We start from the raw sequence: 22,246 nt of genomic DNA, 5'->3' as shown, positions 1-22,246 counted from the left end.
TCATGCCTGCTACAGCGGAATTATCTACAGTACGTACAGTACAGTATAGTACTGTATACTGTACAGTCGGAGAAGGGAGTGACACTGGTCTTAACTGGACTCTACGCTTTTTCCCCATGGGAATGCAGTAATAAAGCACAGTATTGTCACGGACTGAGTACAGTACTGCGTACTGTAGCGTGCATAGTTTTAGTGTGCGCATTCGCAAATCAAGGAATTGCAAGAGTTGATGGTATCTGGACGTTGACACCAGTGTACAGTGACCCACTGGTAGGGTACGTACCCACTTGGATCGTCCGTCCAACTACAGTACTGTACTGGCAAGACCTGTACAGTACTCAGGACAGTACTGGACTGTAGGACTGTACAGTACCCTATAGTAAGTAGCGTAGGTACAGTACTGTAAAATCGTGTGACTTGAACCTTTGTCCAAATCAAGGAGAAAAAAAAAACAACTAGCACAATCCCCAATGAATTTTACCTTTCAAAGTAACTAACATCCATCGATGCTGTTGAAGACGAAAGAGTGTGATCGAAAAAGCTGAACAGCAATTGAGTGTATACTTGTTCAATACCAAAAGCGGATTGCAATTCATTCATTGGCGCTATTGGACTGTGATAAATACGCGTAGTCTCGACCCAGATTCACTTGCAGTGAAGGAAGAAAGAGCTAGAATCAGTCCCGACTTGCACTCTTGTTGACATCATTGACAGGAGTCGTTTCCCTTTGGTTGCTATTCTATTCAAAAATTGCCATACTGTGATTACAGGATGGGCTTGAAAGAAATCGTTTGGCAAAGTAAGTCTAACTCTATTACCAATGGACACAGATAAAAAATAAATGCAGCTGCTACGGGTACAAGTTAACTTGCAGCAGTGCACAACGACTTGAAATGATATCATTCGCCATTCACTGGCGACCGATAGGATTCGTCACTAAATTGTGAATATTTGTATTCTTGGCGGACACGCCCGTTATCCATGATTTTAGGAATTATTGAAGACGTTTTGCGTCCATTAAAGAAACCTCGAGAATGGAAGGTAAGAAAAACCTTAGCAATACAAATGATGCCATGATAAATTGGAAACGTAGAATGTAATCCCCCAAAATGGAACGTCGCCTACTAAGATAACTATCGTTGATCAAATACTGTATGTCTTCATACTGTACAGTACAGTCTATGGTGGCCGCATTAAACAGTATACTGTAAATAGTTTGTCGACGGTATGGACTGCAGCTTAGTCACCAATCAAACCCATAATCAACACTCTTTACTCATCATTTAAACCATCTTTTACGTAACGAAGATGAAAATAACCAACAACGTATAACCCCCTCTCTCTAGACAGTAGAATAAGCTGCTATGACCTTTTCCTTGATCGGCCATTTTGTATTGATAGATAGTCAAATGGAGAAGGGGTGACGATAACTTATGACTCGCCTTTTTGGGGGTAATGACTGTATGATGATGAGGGATCATATTAAATCCGTAGGGTTAAAGAGATCAAGAATGGATCTCATATTCCTTGCACTTGGATATGAGAATGGAAAAGTGAAATAATGAGTACACAAGATGTTGCAATTGCAAATGTTCCTATACTACTATAGTCTTACTTTCATGGACATTTTTGTACCATACACGTACTTTTTTACAAGTTGACATTAAGGTATCAATATTGATTTTCGAACTTGGATGCTATATATTGAATATCAAGATTTCATTCGCTGCCTTTCAACACTCGAACCATCGCTAGTAGTGTATATCGATTTTTCTTAATAATAGCTGTAATTAGTAATTCTTAATCTGTTATTTCTAGTTCTTTTTTTCTTCTAAACTACTATACTGTACTGTAAAAAGATATCGTAACGAATCTGTGACTGATTGCCAATTTCCACCTTTCGATCACACTCTCTGATCACCCAGTACAATTATATACTACAGTACTGTATAAGCACTATTGTCCAAGTGAGATATTACAGTCTTGTACTTCTACAACACTGTAAGTATAAAATGGAATCGTGAATGATCACATTGGTCAACTTCCTCGCACATATTGAAGAAAGTAGTAGAAATTGCAGACTTTATACCCAACTCAATCATAGTTTAACATATTGTAATATAGTATACTTCAATCATTATGTTGGATAGGCAACCTGCAAAATGTTAATTATCCATCGGATTAAACGATCCTCTTACATCTTATTTGGAAGACAGTCTATAAATGATAGAATAATTATAATTGATTTCTATTACGATGATTATACAGTAACCATCATAAAGACATCAAACTGCCAATGTTTATACGTTAAATTTGTACACTCATATCGTTGTTGGACTAATATCCAATTCATAAAATGGTACAGTAGACTAAAATAATAATAGATTAAGAAGATCCACAATAATTTAGATAAAGAACGCGTATGTAGTACAGTTCTTCTGACACACCGTTCCGATAGCACCATTTCAAAAATGAAAGTTAAAAAGTCTCCGTAATTAACAGTAAAAGTACAGTATATCATTTTTATTATTATCATCACTTCCTCCATGAGTAGGACTATTACTATGTACATATTCACTGTTTTGCACGTCACACTGTATACATAGATATGACCTCTATTTTCTTATTTATTGAGATGAATGATGATAGAAAGCTATTTCATATCTTCGATACGTGGATAACATTACAAAATACAACAGTGCCAAATGCCATTTTATATCATTGTCTTTCTTCACAAATTTTTTGTAATAGCCTGATAATTTTGAAATAGTTGATATTACTATTGTCAACGACATTGTCTTTTTCGATCAAAAAATGAGGATTGTCTTATTAATACAGTGCCACTATAAAAATGATAACATTGACTATAATTAATCCGTTCACATCACGATTTTCTATCGTAGGTCTTAATAGTCGATCATCTTGGCACTCGAATCTTGTCAGCTTGTTGTAAAATGCACGAATTAGTCAATGAAGGCATAACTGGTAAAATATTTCTTATCGTACATTGTATAGTAGTGGTAATAATTATGCGTATCTTGAGGTAAAATATTAATTTTACAATCGGTTAAGAGACATATACGTGTGTACCTAGGTAACTTCCATTAAAATGTAATATTATTGTATAATCAGAAGATGTTAAAGATTTACTTTTCTTTAAATTATTTTTTAGTTTAGTTTTTTTTATATTTATTTCAGCCACATTATCGCTTTATAGAACTAATTGTTTCCCAATAGTCTGCAATACCATGATATTGATCTCTCATAATATCTTCATACGTTACAGTCAAGTTTACTATACGCGTATGCTAAATGACATTAAACTGCCGTGTTCTGTGAGATATGTAACAATGATAGCAATATACAGTATAGTACGCTATTAATATTTTAAGCTGTAATGTCATTGTAAGTACAGTATATTGTCAGAATCTCTAGCCAATGCTAGAAATTTTTACTAATTGTTTGTTTCTAATACCTCACTGTGCAAAATACTAGTGGTGGAAAACTTATCTAGAGTTCGTCAACCGTTATCAAAGATGGAATCTATCTATTTAATTACACCAACAGAAGAGGTAAACACATATATATATATATAGATATTAATCCAATATGACGTATTGCAAATAATATTTAAACTACTCCACAGCGATGCAAATCCTTGTATAATCTATTCATAACTGTTGTTTATATCAAACTGACGATGATTGTATCATCATAAATTGAATAGACCTTAACTTACTACGAGACCTAGTAATTCAACACAGGCAATAACATAGATTTTAACGAGCTTTTAAAGAATGTTCGTTGACCTACAATATATTAACTAGAAGATTTTCAATATACAATTTCTTATAACATACGAATATTAGATGACTACAATACATACTTTACAGTAATTTAAAGTAATTACATTACAGTAATACATTTGTAAATGATGGTTATTATCTTACGTGTATATATAATAAGAAATGTTGGAATATTTGTCCTTCTAAAACGAATAATTTGCACTTATGGTAACGTAATCATAATGTGTACTATTGCCTTTGCTTCTGTTTAACGTCATGTTTTTATGTTATAAAGTTAGGCGACAATAGCGTTTTGCATATTTTTTGCGTTCTTGTACAATATAGTCAAAACTATGTCCGAACTGACTAGCTGAAGGCAGTCAGTAATAATAATTGTCATCGTTGATATTACGATCACGATTCTTGACATAATTAAGTAGTATTTGTTTCTTGTAGTGCTACTTTAAAGGCGTTTTTTTTTGCTCTCTATTTCGAAAAGTTCAATATGCTATATTTTCATTACTAAGTACTAAATTGAGCTATTGTTTGTATTCGATCAAAACTATACTATACTTTATTGATTTCAGTGTAATGATAGTGCGAAAATAACTATGAAGGCTAAACATTATTAATTTTAGTATAACTTTCAAATCTAAAGTATTTTTAATTATGTCGTATAATTTTTAATATCTCTCTCAAATAGTCATAACATTACTTCTTAACTTGTAGTCTATCGATAAAATCATCGCGGATTTCAGCGAATCAAGCAAACCTCATTATAAGTGTGCTCACGTTTTTTATACTGAGGGTAAGATTATCCCTATTGGCTATGCTCGTAAGAGCTATTCTTAGCATCGTTTAAGCGTATGTTATTTCATCTCATGATTTGATCATAAAGTATTCTACTGTATAAGCAATTACAGTCATTTTTAAAATTTTGTGCAATAATTGACGTTGTTTCTTGTAATAACGTTAATCACTAATATTATTGCTTTTTGGATTAAATAGCGTGTCCAGATGAATTATTTCAAAAATTTTCCAAGTCACCTGCGGCAAAATGTAAGCCAAGCTGGAAAAGATAAACAATCTAAATAGTAGAGATTAAAAGGATATTGAAAAGCATAAATCTAGAGTGACAGTAAACAAATAATTATGGATATCATGATTATAACTAGATGGCACTGTTAGGGCAATATTCTCATGTGTTACTGTTATGCGCAAGATAGAATATCCATATATTATATATCTCAAAATATGTAACATTAATGTATTTTCGTTTCATGAATTTGTTGGTTAGATGTGAAGACTTTGAAAGAAATCAATATATCATTTTTACCTATTGAATCGCAAGTAGGCAATAGTATTGCTGAGCTAATAAGTTACTATTTATCGATTATATGATTATTGAACATTACTTTATTTGTATTTACCGATAATTACTCTACTAAATAGGTTTTCAGTCTGGACTATCCGGATATTTTACCGAATTTTTACGGTAGTATTGCTCAATCACGAACGAAATGCATGGAGGTAAGTACAGTAGAAGAAAATTGCTGAATGTTTTAAAGTGATCGTTTTCATTATTTGTACTGTAAAATTTTCCTTTTTAAAGCTTGCTCTTTAATTAGGCTACTTCATAGTAATTTTTTTTTAATTTTTGTATAACTAAAGAGAATGGCAGAGCAACTAGCAACTTTGTGTGCTACCCTTGGAGAGTATCCCATAGTTAGATATAATAGGTAAGTAATACTAATTGTGACTAAATAGCAATCAGTGGATTGAAATGCATTATAGTTTGTGATACTGAAGTTTAAGATTGTTTCATATACTTTAATGAAATCGTTATAGAGGACATAATATTTTGAATTGAACTATTTCAGGGACCACGAATCTGTCGCGGAATTTACTCAGATGTTTCAAGGCAAATTAGACGCTTATAAAGCTGATGATCCATCAATGGGCGATGTAATAATTATTTTGTGTATTAGTCGTATTTTTTTATCAAATTGAAATCATAATAAAACAATTGTTTTAAACGTCGAACGATATAGTAGCTTGTATAGGTAGTTGTAGTTTAGCTGTCGTTGTATATCTGGTATTTGGGTATATAATATCGCCTTTCATTTAAATAATAGACTCCTGAAAAGTTGAAATCACAGCTGGTAATCCTTGACAGGTTAGACTGGTAATGCATAAGAAAGCCTATATTCAATATTCAATTTATTGTGTTATTATTATTTGTTAAATAGGGGATTTGATCCAGTATCGCCAATCCTCCATGAATGCTACTTTCAGGTAAGTGTGCATTGCTAGTTTATTGACAATTTACTTTATTTTATAAGGTATTTTATCGACAAGCATAAAATAGAATGTTGCTTCAGGAGTACTGTAACTTTACTTTTATGCATTACAGGCGATGGCTTACGATCTTCTCCCAATCGAAAATGATGTTTATAGGTTGTACATTATTATACGTATTATTATTATGATCTTTGCTCATACAGTCTAATGAAGGGTCGATATTTTTTTAGATACGCAACAAACTCCGGTCCGGCACAAACCGAAATGGAAAAAAAGGCTCTTCTTGACGGTAATACTACTAGCTTTATGTTGATCAGGAATCAGATTTTATTTATGCTATAATTTGTGTTAATTTTCACTTACAGAAAGCAATGAATTATGGGTTAAGCTTCGCCATGAACACATTGCCGTTGTTTCACAGTACGTAGCTAGTTTTTTATACATTGCATTATATTCTATGGTAGATAAAATTTCGTAGTAGTAGTGCTAAACTAGCAAAAATGTTAAATTTGCATACTTTAAAATGTTGTACTTTATGCCCATAGAAATGTAACGACAGAGCTTAAAAAGTTTGCTGATACCAAGAGGATGGCTGGTAAAGATAGGGTAAGTAATTTTTATTTATGATATTATGTCAAGTATATCATCGTAATAAAGATTTTATACCTTTCGTCAGGCTTCTATGAGAGATTTATCACAGATGTTGAAAAAGATGCCACAGTATCAAAAGGAATTAAGTAGAGTATGTCGATGCTATCGTTTTGCCATGCAATGAACTGTAGATTAAAAAAATAATTTCTTAAAAATTTTACTTATAAACCCCTTTTATACAGTACTCCCTCTATTTGCATCTGGCTGAAGACTGTATGAAACGTTTTAAGGAAAAAATCGATAAACTAGTTAGAGTTGAACAAGTAAGTATTTAAGTCATGCGTTTGGATTTTGATATACTCGTATGCAGTTATATTCATTAGGAAAATTGTTTTTACTACAATTTTAAAATAAAGGATTTAGCCACTGGTACTGACGCTGACGGAGAAAGAGTAAAAGATCCTATGAAGAATATAGTACCTATTATGCTTGATCAAGATGTTAGGTAATAAAAGAAATTTTATATTAAGTTGAAGCACCATTTTCTGATCATCTATGCCATTTTTAGCCCATTGGACAAAATAAGGGTTATTTTGCTGCTGACCTTTGCTAAAAATGGTTAGTCGTCCATCCAACTTGCAAATTTTGAGCACAATTGACATTCTATGTAGACATTAACAGTATATTTAAATTTTACTATTTAATCGTTTAGGTCAATCGGAGGAGAATCGAGAAAAATTAATTAAGCACGCAAATATTCCAACTGTTGATCGGTAAAATATTTCTTGATTAGTTTTGCTAGATAGCATGTTATCTTTAATATCTTAACTAATATTCTATACTTTGTAGTGAAATCATAACGAAAATGAGCCGTCTCGGAGTAAAAATCGATGTATGATTGTATTATTTTACTTATCTTTACAGTAGCTGATAGTAAAATAGTAGATGGTGTCTTTTCTAAACTTAGTTATTATTGATAGGACAAAGATCGTTCTAGAAGATCGAAAATTGAGCGACGTGATCGTTCTGGCCAAGTTACTTATCAAAGTTCGCGCTGGATACCACTAATAACAGATGTTATGCAGGTTAATTTGGCTCTCGCCTGTCTGTGTAGTTATTACAAGCTGCTTATCATGAATAAGATATTTAGAATTGATTTAATATTCTATGTGGTTTGTTGCCTTGCTTGCTTTAGGATGCGATTGATGATAAATTAGACACGAAGGCATTTCCTTTCATATCGGGGCAGCAAAGTACTGGAGTTGGTATGTATCGCTATCTCATTGCAATTAAATATCGCTCTAAGTATAGTACTTTAGTATATTACTATGCAATTTTATTTAAAGTCATTCTTAACTTATGTCCTAGGTATGCCATCAGTTAGAAGGTGAAACATAATTCCTGAGAGTGGCCTTAACGTCAATTATTTTTACCTCAAAAGACTTTTATTGTAACTCCTTATTAACATGCGTACTTATGATCTTAATGTAGTGCCCGTCCTAAAAAATATGGTTGGGGAAAGGATAAAAGCGCGGAGAATAGAACTGGTCCGCGATTGATTATCTTTGTTATTGGTGGAATGAGTTATTCAGAGATGAGAGCTGCTTATGAAGTTAGCAAAGCTAAAAAGGATTGGGAAGTGATCATTGGTATGTTCCTGATTTATAAAGTGCTTAAGCCGTTAGAGATGTTGATCTTTCTAATTTTAGCAAAAATTACTTATCATTCTCATTATACCTTATTTATTTATATACAGGTTCAACTCATTTGCTGACGCCGGAACTATTCTTAAATTCGTTAAGGAATCTCGACTCTAATGAATAAGATGAAGAAATGTATCGTATTAATATCGTTCTGTACGTTAGATGATAACAGTTCCATTTGACCATGTTGAAAGTATTTGATAGGTTAAAATATCAGTTGAAAAGTTTTATCTAATTTCTCCTACCTATTTGTAGTTGTTATAGCGTTGACTTAAAATTATTCAGTATATATTACGTATGGGAAGATCTATCCAATTATCACACTAATATACAGACTGCTCAATTTTTACGTAGAACGACATGTTCGTATTAAGAATTATATTATAGCATAGTCTAGAGTATTGCGTTAATACAGAATTATTGATGAACGGATAGGTGTTGTGCGATGTTCACAAAATTGCAGTAACCTGAATTCATGGTAGATCTCAAGCATTGCATCACTGGATCAAAGGATATTTGTTTTTGCAGTATCTTTCAATGATATCAGTTGCTATCAAAATTACTTAAATTAACTTGTAATTGTAGCTATTACACCATCTCGTACACGGCTTGATGAACAATCATCACAATAAAGTTTCAATTTTCAATGTGTGAATTTATTTAAATTACATTGTCAACATTTTTGGTGTTTTTTTAAAGAAAGATGAGTATAGTTTGAAGATTATAATCACAAACGGTACAACGAAGAGGCAACATTGATAATTACAATCGAATTATTGTCCAATCAGTTTACGATATAAAAGCTATGCACAATGAACTCTCGTAGAACGTTCTAGAATTTATAAACGGATGTATCCTGTATTTAAACAGTCTTAAGACTTGTCAATACTCTGACAATTGAGCCTAAGCCTCCAGCAGCAGTAGCCTGTCAAGATAGAAAAGATAATTATTAATGCAATTGATAGGATTTATGATTGAAGTAAAACTAAACATCCGATCAATTTTGGCAATTGTATATCTAATTACAGTACGATATTAATTTATACCATATTCATTAACAACCGAGTAAAATTACTCATTTCTATATCAGTTGATAAGAATATTAGAATCGGTATGAAAGTGGTATCTTCTTGGTAAAGTAACGCTGCGAATAATTCATTTTCATTTTATCTTGTAATACAGTAAGGAAAAGCTAACGAACAAATCGAAATAGTAATAAACTAGCTTAACCTTTTCATGCCATGCTAGTAAGGTAGCACAACTACTATCTTTGGCTTCTGCAAATCCTCGATAGATATATTTAACCAAAGTATCTATTTCTTGTTGCGACAATCCTTGGATGCTCTTTTCTATATCAGAACTTCTGTGTGATGTCAAAACTTTTAGGACAGCAGTAAAAACTTGATCCTACATAAAAATAAAAGATGATGCTATAATCAAATTTCTGTTGAATTGTAATATTTGTATCCTATCCACTACATTCGTATGTTCCATGTACACTATATGGTATCGATAGATTATTTCTAGGACATTTTTTTTAAGATACCTTTACATCTTTCGAATTTGCTAATGGCGGATTTTGGAGAACAGTTTTCAAAGCTTCGGCTTTATTTCCTGTAGGGTGTTATTAAGGCCAACTCAACACATTAAATTTGGCAAATTATGTATATATACATGTTCCATTTTATCCAATACTGCACCAATTAATTATGATAATTTTCTAAATGAGCTGTTAGAAATTGTTGCAAGAGTATTTGTTTACTATACATTAGGTAACTGCTAATACTCCATCATCTTCGCGTACAGTAATAAATCAGGGGAAAATTTCATCATTAAAGGTATTCAGTTTGAAAAGGCCATCGCTACTATAGCGATCTATTATAGTAATTATTGTTGAAAGGATATCTTTGTAGTAAACTAGTGGCAGCTGAGATATCAGGTCCAACAGGAGTGGACGAATCAGCATCAGCATCATTGAAGTTATTTTCGTCTAGGGCATCGACGTCCACTCGCCGAAATTGAGCGCTTAAAGTATTTTTAGACATCTATCGTAGCAAAAGATACAAGTTGGAAAAAGATAAGATAAAGTGTTGAATAAGCTAACAATATACTGTACTCTATCCTGGTATATATCTATACGAGTACAATAATAAAGTATAATTGATAGTCCAGTCCAGTTTATGGTGGAAGAGGACAGTCATACTTCACGACAGTATGGATCTGAAAACGTCTAATCTAGACATGGATGTTAAAAAAGCTAAAGTATCCATCTTTTCTAAGAATCTATGGGAAAATCCATTGTACTGGGTATTGTAATGATGCATCAGTCTAACAAAAAAAGATGTGTACTGGTATAAAAGACAGCAAGCAGCTATTTCTTCACGATTAATTTAGTACTACTGTCGATTTCAAGAAAGGACCGACCAAGAAGTTACGAACGCGACATTTCCACAACATGACTGTTATCATCAACTATATAAAATAACTCCATCATCATTCTTAAAACATCATCAATATGCGTATACTGTATTTAATGCTTTTCAATCGTCGACATGGAAAATAAATGACCTTTTCTTTCGTCTTCTTTGCCCGTAGTACAGTCCTGCGAGCTCGTTTTCGTTTCCACCCCTTTAACCTTAATTAATCTCTAAGAATGCACTGGCAGCGTTTTAATGTGGAAAAAATGAAGTCACTCCTACTGGTACAGTCCGGTCCGGTATGGTCCGGTACGGTACAGTACAGTCGATTCCAGTCCAGGTCTTGAGAGGCTTGCACTGTACAATGTACTGTACACTCACTGTACAATGTACTGTACACGGGTGTAAAATCGGGATGTGATTTCAGGCTAGTGTGCATTACTGCGCAGTCGCTGTACTGTGCTGTATGACCACTCATTTGCCTATCCACTACAGTATCGTACAGTACCTACACTACCGTATAGTACACACTAAAAGAACGGTACAGGTCGGATTGGATTGGATTAATTATACAGCACTGGAATGATCAAGGATTACGCCGAAATTTTTCCGATTTCCAAGTGAAGAAGACGCAACTTGTAAGGCACTACTATACTGTAGTACTTTTTGATAATGTTGCGTACTGTAGACAACAAGAGACAGAATGAATATCCCACGGTCATGGACTACTACTGGTTTTCTTCTACTACAGATCCTTTTACTGCGACGACTCAATAGTCACATGACACCCACACAGGAGCAAAGAACTCTACACTGTACAGTGTACAGTGTAGAGTAGCAGAGACGCTGGCGTGACGTTAGCATTCTACACATAGTTGGAATCGAGGAAATCAACATGAATGCTGTTGTTGCTTTATGCCATTTCTGTGAAGTTCATGGACCTAAAATCATATTTTATACACAGGTAAGCCTATTTATCATTGTAGGAAGTCATCCTTAGATAGATCTCATTTGCGATGTTGAAATTTCATTCATTTTCGTTAGGTATTTCACGATATCGATCGTTATGCAAAGCAACATCAAGCAACAACACCCAATGGCGATAACCAGTAAGTTGGGCTTTTGCGACATACCGCACCATCATAGGCTACGTCTACACTGTACATTATAGATATATATCCAGACGTAGAATTAATGAATGATACAGTACAGTAGAAGAAGCACTTTGGTAGAATAGGTAGCATAAACGAGTAGAAAATAGGACCGTCGTTATTCTTATACCCTTATGCTTGAAAGGTTAAAGTGGAGAACGACAGTCTAGGATTACACCAATGTTGACACATTATTGACATCTTCTCTTCCTCTAGTGATAATGAAAGTAAAGCGTCGAGTAATAGCTCGTCTTCAAAAGTCGATTCCTGTGATGCCTGTGGATCAATACCTGTCGGTCAACGTGGCTTAGTTAGCTTTGATAAAAGCGCTGATATCGTTTATGTTAGTAGACATGATCCTGATAGTCCTGAATTATACACTGCTCTGAGGCATGCTTGTATTCGAAGGTTAGTTCTACTATGACTAAGTGTTAATGAGATATATTATTCTAAGCTCAGCTTTCATGTAGATTATATCACCTTATAAAGTACAATGTACAGCGATAGATACTATTCACTGGATTTTTCTTGAATCTTCTCTTTCATCCTATTTTAGCCTTAGTTGTGAAATCTGCCCTGGTAGAGAAGGACCAGTTATCTTCGGCGATAGTTTCAAAGGCTATGTTTTTAGTTATACATTTTCCTTGAAAGATGTTGAAGCTAGAGGACAGCAAAAATGGTCAGTTTTTCTGTTCAAACATAAATTAAATACATGTTGTACTATAGATATAAAGAGAATGATTGAAGGACTCCATGACCCGATCAACTTTTCTATAACTTGCATATGATTATTGTATTGATAGGTATAGCATTATAATAGTAAGCAAGGATAAAATTTTTTTAATCAATTCCTGGAACTTTTTCACTAGGTAAGTTCATTTAATTCCTGACGACGATTGAAAGACAGTCATAGATATCTGCTCATAACCTTTCTATATATACTAGTTAATGGATAAGCAATATCTTGAATATATTTATTATCGTTACATAATATAGCCACATTCAGAAAGTGACTAGCGATCTACAATCTAAGGTAAGATTATATTTCATTCTATAGAAATTCCTATTATATTTATTTATCGATGACCAAATTAAAAACTTAAATACTTTGTCTTGCTGCAATCTAATATTTTAAAGGCATTAAAAGTTTATGAAAGTGAGAAAAAGCAAGTAAAAAGAAATCCTTATAGAACTATTGCACTCGATTTAGGTAAATTAATTTATTAGTTGATAAATTTCTCTCAGATGTGGATATATTGGTATACTGTAATGTAGATAATAATTCAGGATAGCTTATGAAACGAGATAATACATGTATATTATGCTTAGGCCCACTTTCACGCAAAAGAAGCGGTACCGGTAGAGCTACTCGCTCTCTTACCGATATATTAAAAGATTCGGTAAGTAAACGGAACTATTAGTATTCTAAATAGTACTGAATTGCACACCACAGACCGAACTCATGGAAAGGTAATATTCATCTTACTGTAGGATATCTTTACTCGATTACATTCCTACTTTACGTGGATGCTTAAAGAAGGTGCTCGCCATTTTACAGAAAGATCATTGGAAGGTCCTTCTCTTAATTTTGATAACAATTTCATAGATATAGGTATGCTGACCGTATCATTAATGACAAAAATAATGTAAAGTTTTAATACCCGATATAAAGCTGAACCCTTCGACGTTTGCATTGTACCTGTATTTCAAGTATCAATACTTTATTCTATCGTTAGACAAGAAATACACGATAGATGCACATTTCGATTCAATACTTCAGTTGTCGCAGGTAAATATTGCTAGTAATGTACATGCTGCAGAGTAATAAAATACAGTCTACACTGTTAAAGATGCTTATTATATTTACGGTATTAAGTGTATGATTTATATATGTTTTATTACGCTCTAATTGATTGATATTTAGACTATGAATAGGGAAGATTTTTTAACTTTATGTCAACATGTCATCCTTGGCAATCAAATCATTATCAGATCATCAGTTGACTCTCTGGTTTCTTCTGCCATCGATATTTTACAGGTAAGTTAATTAGAAGCTATAACTGTTATGTTTATATTCGTAGTAACATTTTATTTGTCATATAGCGCCAACGACTTTTATATCCCTATTCATTAAGAGCATACAGAAACAACGTTGTAAACTCTGAAGATTCTAATTACCTATCTTTTACTTTTATATTAGTCTTTATTACCTAGTGATTGTTGTAAAGTAATATATAAGAATACTGAATACCAGGTAATGTGAAAGCCGGTTACTTGAGATATGATGTTAGCTGTAATATCAGAATTTTATCTCAAATTATCTCATAAATGCTGTTAACCTACTGTTTAGGATTCTTGGAAATGTAACTTTCTAGGATTAAACTTATGTACTGAAATCCCCCAACATGTTCTCGCCTCCGATTTATACGCCCTCTTAGATATTATTCCATTGGCTCACCAAGTGGATAACTCTGCTAAATCCGGGTCAATATGTTATTTAAGAATTGCTACATTAATTTGTAATCGATACTAATTGATATTTTACAACTTTCCACTAATAGTGCCGGATTTAATTTGCATACAAATCTTACTCATTGCTCAAAATGGAAAGATAAAGGTGACTTGATACGCGCATAGCGTACTAAAGCATTTTTAAATTTCATATTTTCTGGTATTGTTAGTAAGGAATATCACTATACGAGTATTATCTATATACGTACAGTATAGATTAGTAAATTTACTAATAAAAATTTTTCTTGCATTGAAGCTCCAAATTTGATAATAAAGCTAGGGACATTAATATCTGACACAAATACTTCCCCCGCTGTAATAAATCAATTCCTTTTAGCCGTTAAGCAAGAATACATGAAGTTAGTACAGTTATCATAAAATATTTCAATATTGCGACCACACCGTTCATTAAAAAGCTTTCTTGTTTTAATGTACAATAAATCCAGTAAAGCAAAACTATTCTATAAATTTATCAAGACAGAATATCATACGGAACAAGAAACCAAAAAGTAAACATATATATATAAATATATATATATATATTCATCATTACGTTTAGCAAATTGCAATCCAATTAACGAATTTGTCCTACAGACTTTTACAGATATTAGGTGTAAATGGTCAAGATGTACATGTTTTGAAATTCTGGATTCGAGGATTGAATAGTGATTGTTGTCTGCATTTACGAAACGCTCAACCGAACTCACCAAGATTAATCTATGCGACAAGATAACATTGCTATTAATTGTTCTAAAGTAAACCACTGTAAATTACTTAAGTAATTCAAAGCGAAAATTCTAACTGCCTAAATAAAGCATGAGTAAAGAACTTGATTTCAAACTGATTTTGAAATTATTCCAATTGCTGAAATTTACTGTTTTAGATTCTATCATGTATAAAGATTAAAATAAAGTACGTTTGCTATAAAATGATGCGCGCAAATGCAATTTATTTTTGACATTACGAGTCATGATGGCAATGTTTTAGAATTTTATATCAGACTAAGCAGCTAAATGCAAAATCGCAAATATGCGTTAACCTAAAACAGTAGACACTACTGGAGCTAAAGCAAGTCTTGCATATTCGTCAGTTATTGAGGTCTATTGGGAATAGTAGGCCTACCAGTGGGCTTTCTCGGTACTTGCGGAGCTGGCTTCGGAGATGATGGAGGTGGACGACTAAGTACAATGTTAGAAGAGTTAATTCAGAATCTTACCGAGCCTAACTGTAATGACTAAGAATATTACCTTGGAATTGATGGTGGTAGGCGGGTGGGTTCCAATGGCCTAGATGGTGCATTAGGGCGAGAAGGTGCAGATGGACGCCTAGGAGGTTGAGGTGCAGTACGATGAGAACTAAAATGATCAGGACTATGAAAGCGTGCGTATTCGAAAAGCGGAGCGTAATTAGACAGCAGCAATCAAACAGCCAAAGCAAACATCAAGCAAGCATATAAGCAAGCGGCAAAATTACTTATCAGGCCGTGTAGGCATTGCGTTGCTCATTTCATCTTCCGGTATTGGGGGAGGATCTGGAGTATGGATAGTTTTATTCGTAATATCTGCGATAACAGTAAGAGCTTCTTTACATGCATGATACATGCGAACCATTTGTTCGCGTCTCACTTCTTCCTCCTTGCTTTCTTCCATCAGAGAATCTAAGCCCTATAAATAGGTTCAGAAAATTTATCATTATACGTGTATCGTATTAGCAGAAAAAATCTATCAAAAAATATACTAACTCCACTTGTGGCAGTCAAAGAATAAAGTCCACTCAGTAAATCCGATCCGATAAAAGCGATGGTCTTAAGTCATATTAGAAAAACAAAGTAAAATTCTATGTTACAAAACTATGTCGACGTAAGAGCTGTCAGCCGCTAAACAAAGCAATTACATAGCTTACATTGTTTACAATTAGATGCATAGATATTTTTGGTACGGAATCTTGTATAATTTTTTTTATTATAGACATATAAGAATCAACCAAGTTGCGAATAGTTTCTACTTGTCTTTCAAGTTGCGGATCCAGTGAACCTAAATCAGCCTAAGAGACGTGTGATTTAAATGTTAAGTTAATCTCGGGATATTGAAAATATCAATCACACCCAATCATCTAAATACGAACAGTAGAAGATGATCCACCAGCAGAATCCGCTTCTTGTAATCTTTCCGGATAAACACCTGCACGTAGGAATGAAGCTTTCCAGCTATCAAGATCTTCATCGGAAGAGGCACAGAGATCTAAGGTTTTATGTTCTTTATACAAATTTCTATCATTGGGATAACCAACTGCATCAGTAAAGTTGTAAGACAAAATAGTTAGTTAATACATGTCACAGCATGCGAACCTTTTATCAGGGTTGAATAATGCAAATGAATGAGCTTTTCGGCCCATGAATCCAGCATCTAAATCTCTTATTTTACAGCCTTCTAGATTAAGAAGATACTTTTGATCTTGTTCCTATAAAAAAAGGAAAATTATCAAAATAAAAATCGTTGGCAATATAAAACTACTAATTTTCAAGGTACTCTACTCAAGATTACCATATAGTAACCATAAAATAATAAAAGAAACACAGAAACTTAAGCTACCTGTTCATCCTTATACCAAGCGAGTGTCTCCGCTACATATCAGTTTAAAATTAAGAATACTTTTAGATTACTCCTCTAGGAGAGGATGCTATAGGAAAGCGTGACAAATTCGTCGAACGATATTGCACAAATTAGGCACTAACCACTTAGAACAAACCAGTAATCTTTTGACATTCCCTTCATAAAACCAACACTAGTCAAAGTCAGCCAACCTTTACGAATGACCTTTCAATGGACAAAGAACACGGTTAATTTTGCGTTCATTAAATTAGTTAGGATATTCTAACAACAGTTTCATGTCACATAAATGACTAGAGACTTTATTACTAACTACAGTAAATATACTTTCAAAGTAAAGAACATTAGAAAGTTAAAAAACTAAAGCTACCACCTGGTTGCTGACTCTCTTTTTAGTTGTGCTTGCAACACTCTTAACTTGAGCACTAGAATGAGATCATTAACCAAAATGGCTTAGATTTAGCGACAGAACTTTATAAGGAATAGTTTAAAAAAATAGCAGCTAACTTAGCAGAACCAATAAAATCAGGGTGATTCGTATTAATATATGCCAATTGAAAATCGATTTGAAATACGGCCTGTAAAGAAAACATTATTAAAATACCATGTAATAGTAGATAAGAAATGAAATAATGATCGCATAGCATACGGCATCTTTAGCTTTGACTTCTTGATTGCGAACATGCTCCAATACTATTCGTTCGACTTCGTCTCTCAGCCTTGGAAATCGCGACATCTTATAAAAATAAACAGAATAATTTATTGAATATTCCATTTATAATTATATTGGCTATTATCGAATGTTTGTATATGAAAATAATACCATTTCCGATATTTTGTTAACGCTATTGGATATTTCATTTATCACCATATCTATACATTTAATACTGGGGGATTTTAGGCGTTCAATCTGACGTTTGGTTACACCTTCAAAGGCCATATCAGGAGTAAATAAGCCAGATCTATTGATAAATTTGTTTTTAGTTGAACAGCACAGGTAGGTAGACACGATGCACCCAAAGATATTTATATAAGGAAGGCACTACCTAACACCATGGATATTTCGAATAGCATAAGTTATCTCTCTTCTCAGTTCTTTTTCATCTACTTCGAGCTGTAGTACATACGTATACAACACAAGGATAGAGATTTGAAATCAAGAAACGTATTCAATTGCAGAACCTAATGTTGTTACAATAAATCCTCCCATATTTTTAGCAATAATGACGAATATTTACCTTAACAAGTTCAAAAGGAAATCGTTCATGAAATATTCTATTCACTTTAGCACCGCCCGATAATTCTAGACTGTCTGTAGTGGATCCTTCGATATCTTTTGTAAAATCCTTCTCAAATTGTTGAATCATCCTTAGTATAACGATAAAAAGTAGAATACATTAACTTGGTCACGCAAGCTATAGTAAATTAATTACACTGTATGAGTTAATATCAATTATTTTTTATGCTAACGTTAGCAATGCTTTCGTTTTTCTTTGGGGATCATCACTACTGAAATTTTTAAATTCCGAGACTTCCTTCTCTAAGGCCAAAAATTGCTGTTGCAATTTGCTTCGCAATACTGGCAAAGTATCTCTGATATGATTTGTCAACTGCTGATTTAAGACTTTTTGTAAAAATGAAGTCCCCATTCTATCAGCCATATGCCTATCCAAATTAAACGCATGAAGATTAAAATGGCTGAAGGGCAATATTCCAAAAAATAGCTACATCTCATTTTTTTGAGTATTACATGTAAGAAGGGTGACCAAGGAAGAACTTTCTTTCAGAATCGAGTGCTGTCCTAATGTCTTTTCTACCCTCGATATCTCTTTGACTACGATTGACAACTCCAACATATCCTACCATCAAGAATATTTAGAAGCAGAGAGTATAATGAATCAGTACCAATGTTATAGTTTTATCATTTTCATAGTCCTTACCCCGCCTTAACGGCAATAACTTGTTTTCTAATATATCTCTAGCATCAGTTCCATCATCCATTAAATCTAACTTGGTAATGACTCCGATAGTTCTAAGACCTGTAGCAAAGTTGGAAAGTTCTCGTAATGTGGTACTATTTCAATACAAAAGATATCTAATTCGGGCATAGCTAAAACTTAGAATTGACTTTTAGTAATAGACTAATACCTTGCGGGTCAACTTCTTTGGCAATTTTTAAGGCATCAGAATTAGCTAAATCAGCGTTGGCGGGTGATACAGCTAAAATTAGAGCATTTTCTTTGGTTACAAATTGCATAATCATATCTCTAATTTGTTTTTCAATGTCTGCAGGTTGGTCGCCAACTGGAACTTTAGTCATACCAGGCAAATCCACTAGGGTTAAGTTAAGTACTACAATTGCGAAAGATGAAAATTTAATTGAGTAACTCTATCTTTCTTCCTAATTTGATCTCCTTGGGTGGTTGTATCATCTTACCATGTGGAGAATAGACTCGGAGATTAATAGGAACGGGGGATATTCCTTTATTTTGTCCTGTTCCTCTATCGGTTTCATCTTCAATTTCTTTACGAATTTCGTTAAAGTCAGTAAATTTTCGACCACGACAGTGTAAAAATTCTCCATATTCTACAATAATAAGGGAGTGTAAGATTGTATCGATGAAAATGTTGATTAACAACGCCATGAACATGTCATTCTTCCATATTTAATTAGTTTATGCAAATTCATTCGCTTGAACAAGGTATAACCGACGGAAGAATATGATTGGATTTTGCCAATCCAGATTAAGAAAATAACCCGTTTATGCTGAAGTTAAACAAATAGAGAGTCAACTTACCCATTTTATTATTAACCAGCTGTAAAACCAGTGGCCTTCTCGTAACTATACCAGAACCTCGAGGTAAGAAATCCCTGTGGTAACAAGTGCAATCAATAACATGTCATGAAGTGTAGAATATAGTGAGTGTAACCATTTCAATACCATTACCCCATTGTATGTTTGAATTGAAGTCAAGATGCCATGATTTCTATTGGCATAAGGGTATGCAAAATTATCTATGCATCAAGACTGTACAGCAAATAAGCTAAACTGTCATTCAACTTGCTATGTTACAATTATGATAAGAATTGCCAGCTTAGAAGCTGCTATTTTTTTTTTCATTGAATCTCTTTGCTGTTCCATTTTATTCTACTAAGTGAAATCAACATCAGCAAGTTATTGCAAACCCTTGATTGATGATGTTACAGTAGTTGTGTCGATATGATTAAAGTCTACAATAGCTACTATTCCTTCTTTCAAGCCTAAATTACAACGATTATCAACATGCTATGCATAAACTGTCATGACTTGTGGTATAGAAATAAAGTAACAGTATGATTAATCCATTGAATTCTTGTTCATCCATAAGTAAGAATACCACAATGAATTCAAGGATGATCGTAGAAGAAACAAGGCAGTCATGCAGTGTCCTGTTTTGATTTACCTGCCGACAAAATTTTCTAAAACGGAGCTTTTACCAGCACTTTGTCCACCAACCACAGTAATTTGCGGTAAATCCATAGGTGAATCCAAACCTAACTGGGAGAAAGCATCTTGTAACTTGTTGACCAAAGGGATCAACCTTTCCATTCCTTGATTGCCAGACATGTTGATCTCTTTGGAGAAGATTTTTTCACTGCCAATGAATTTTCTACTGCCAACGTCAATATGAGATTGCCACAATCTTGATCGAGTTGACTTCAGTGATTTGACGCCCAGGGGGTGACGTTTTACCGTGCCGTCGAGCGAGGACTACGATCCTCCACTACAGTGTTTTGACTGTAGTGTACAGTGTACAGTGTACAGTATCGTCCTGGACGTACTGTAGGCAGGTAGCACGCGAGACCAAGCCGACAGGACGGTGAAACGTCAGCCACTCAGGCTTCAGCTGTGCCCTGGTGTCTGTACTCTACATACTGTACACTGTACAGTATGTCATGTTTCAGTTCGACGCTTCTACCAGTTGTATTTTAGGAGAATTACGTAATACCGTCCTGTACCAGTGTTCTGTCCGAGTGTCCGTATGATCACAACACCGAGTTCATAATAATGAACAGTATACTGTACTGAACAGATAGACATTGAAAGTCCACTTGCTGTACAACATATCACAGCTATAAAACATTTTATCTGGCACTTTGAGAGTTTTTCTTGGCTAAAACTAAAATGGAAGAGTCGCTAATTGGATAACATTTTCTTGTAAGCATACTGTATACTACGGTATATTCGTAATGTAGAACTTTGAATAATTCAGGGCTCTTTGTCCATACTCGTACTGTATAATGGAGATACATAAGCACCAGTAATCAACTAATTATATATATAAATAATTATCAATTCAAATGAACGGTGTACGGTACTAAGTTCTCCACATTTGCTGGTACATAATAATATACAAATGGCAAATTTATATCCAATGCTTGAATTTCAGCAACTTTGCAAAATGACATTGTGATAAGGTTGTAGCCCGCTATGCAGTGCTGCAGACAGGAACTGAAATTTGCCCGTTTTATAATCATAAAAAAAAAAATTTTCCTATCAAGTATTATAAGAGAGAATCAAGACAAAATGAGAGAGAGCCAAGACAAATTCAGTTGCGGGCAGGAGGGGAAAATTTTTTGTTGTCTAGTCCCTGGCAAGACTTGCAGGCAGTAAAGGTCAAGAAAACTCAATACGGAGTACGGACCAGAGCCCTAACCGTGATCGCTTTAATATGCTACAAGCGTCATTAACCCTTGATCCGTGAGTCAATATACTTTAGTAAAAGTTATACAACACCCGCGGGGCGCCAGTGCATTCAAAACTCTGACCCTCTGAGCTCTGGTAAAGACGATACAAGCTGTAGCGCTAAATCTCCAGAACTGGCATTCTTTTTTAGCATAAAAATGTAAAGAAGTTATATGCTGATTGGATTTTAGATATTTTGTAGGAATGGCTTAAAAAAGGGAGAGAGACACGTCTCTATTTTTGGAGTTAACCTTGGAAGGAATGTGGGAGGTACGGTATCCTACTGTGTAGCATCGGAATACTCTACCTGGATCATGGAACAAATTATATCGTTTCCTCAATAGTTTTCCTTTCTATTGAATCAACAGTGCAAACACTTGACATATATAGCCGCAAATGCAAGGTTCAAAGACACCAAGTAAAACAATTTACCTTAAAAACCTTACCAATG

The 22,246-nt window shown here is 33.9% G+C and overlaps 4 protein-coding genes across 4 annotated transcripts; 2 read left to right on the top strand and 2 right to left on the bottom strand.

Annotated features, from left to right (window-relative positions):
• Window positions 1-981: 981 nt before the first annotated feature.
• Window positions 982-8,501, top strand: TRIADDRAFT_20443 (uncharacterized protein; the record flags this gene model as incomplete). Its single annotated transcript, XM_002109963.1, has 25 exons — window positions 982-1,041; window positions 2,904-2,985; window positions 3,496-3,572; window positions 4,515-4,593; window positions 4,794-4,844; window positions 5,083-5,135; window positions 5,238-5,315; window positions 5,457-5,524; window positions 5,666-5,750; window positions 5,921-5,961; window positions 6,035-6,080; window positions 6,199-6,242; window positions 6,317-6,375; window positions 6,452-6,506; window positions 6,632-6,692; window positions 6,763-6,828; window positions 6,920-7,000; window positions 7,094-7,182; window positions 7,246-7,295; window positions 7,390-7,450; window positions 7,527-7,569; window positions 7,658-7,762; window positions 7,873-7,946; window positions 8,169-8,326; window positions 8,434-8,501. The coding sequence occupies 25 exons, from the start codon at window positions 982-984 to the stop codon at window positions 8,499-8,501; spliced, it is 1,734 nt and encodes a 577-aa protein (XP_002109999.1).
• Window positions 8,502-9,242: 741 nt separating this feature from the next.
• Window positions 9,243-10,425, bottom strand: TRIADDRAFT_53486 (uncharacterized protein; the record flags this gene model as incomplete). The annotated part of the gene is made up of 4 exons (XM_002109411.1): window positions 9,243-9,305; window positions 9,611-9,787; window positions 9,927-9,994; window positions 10,299-10,425. 4 exons carry the CDS (start codon window positions 10,423-10,425, stop codon window positions 9,243-9,245), a joined length of 435 nt encoding a protein of 144 aa, XP_002109447.1.
• A 1,267-nt stretch (window positions 10,426-11,692) lies between these two features.
• TRIADDRAFT_53485 (uncharacterized protein) lies at window positions 11,693-14,481 on the top strand (the record flags this gene model as incomplete). Its single annotated transcript, XM_002109962.1, has 13 exons — window positions 11,693-11,761; window positions 11,842-11,906; window positions 12,165-12,356; window positions 12,505-12,627; window positions 12,752-12,817; window positions 12,945-12,981; window positions 13,086-13,158; window positions 13,278-13,348; window positions 13,440-13,560; window positions 13,685-13,737; window positions 13,873-13,986; window positions 14,149-14,202; window positions 14,299-14,481. 13 exons carry the CDS (start codon window positions 11,693-11,695, stop codon window positions 14,479-14,481), a joined length of 1,221 nt encoding a protein of 406 aa, XP_002109998.1.
• Window positions 14,482-15,549: 1,068 nt separating this feature from the next.
• Window positions 15,550-20,676, bottom strand: TRIADDRAFT_53484 (uncharacterized protein; the record flags this gene model as incomplete). The annotated part of the gene is made up of 21 exons (XM_002109410.1): window positions 15,550-15,637; window positions 15,707-15,784; window positions 15,933-16,123; window positions 16,362-16,502; window positions 16,584-16,728; window positions 16,807-16,919; window positions 17,051-17,082; window positions 17,194-17,275; window positions 17,442-17,493; window positions 17,576-17,646; window positions 17,718-17,804; window positions 17,892-18,030; window positions 18,115-18,182; window positions 18,307-18,436; window positions 18,539-18,733; window positions 18,819-18,927; window positions 19,009-19,107; window positions 19,217-19,420; window positions 19,506-19,655; window positions 19,867-19,940; window positions 20,513-20,676. The coding sequence occupies 21 exons, from the start codon at window positions 20,674-20,676 to the stop codon at window positions 15,550-15,552; spliced, it is 2,412 nt and encodes an 803-aa protein (XP_002109446.1).
• Between the last annotated feature and the right edge of the window lie 1,570 nt (window positions 20,677-22,246).

The sequence above is a fragment of the Trichoplax adhaerens genome, genomic scaffold (assembly GCF_000150275.1).
Source record: "Trichoplax adhaerens TRIADscaffold_2 genomic scaffold, whole genome shotgun sequence".
Classification (NCBI taxonomy): domain Eukaryota; kingdom Metazoa; phylum Placozoa; class Uniplacotomia; order Trichoplacea; family Trichoplacidae; genus Trichoplax; species Trichoplax adhaerens.
The sequence above is the reverse complement of the archived record's forward strand: the minus strand, read 5'-3'. Positions and strand labels throughout refer to the sequence as shown.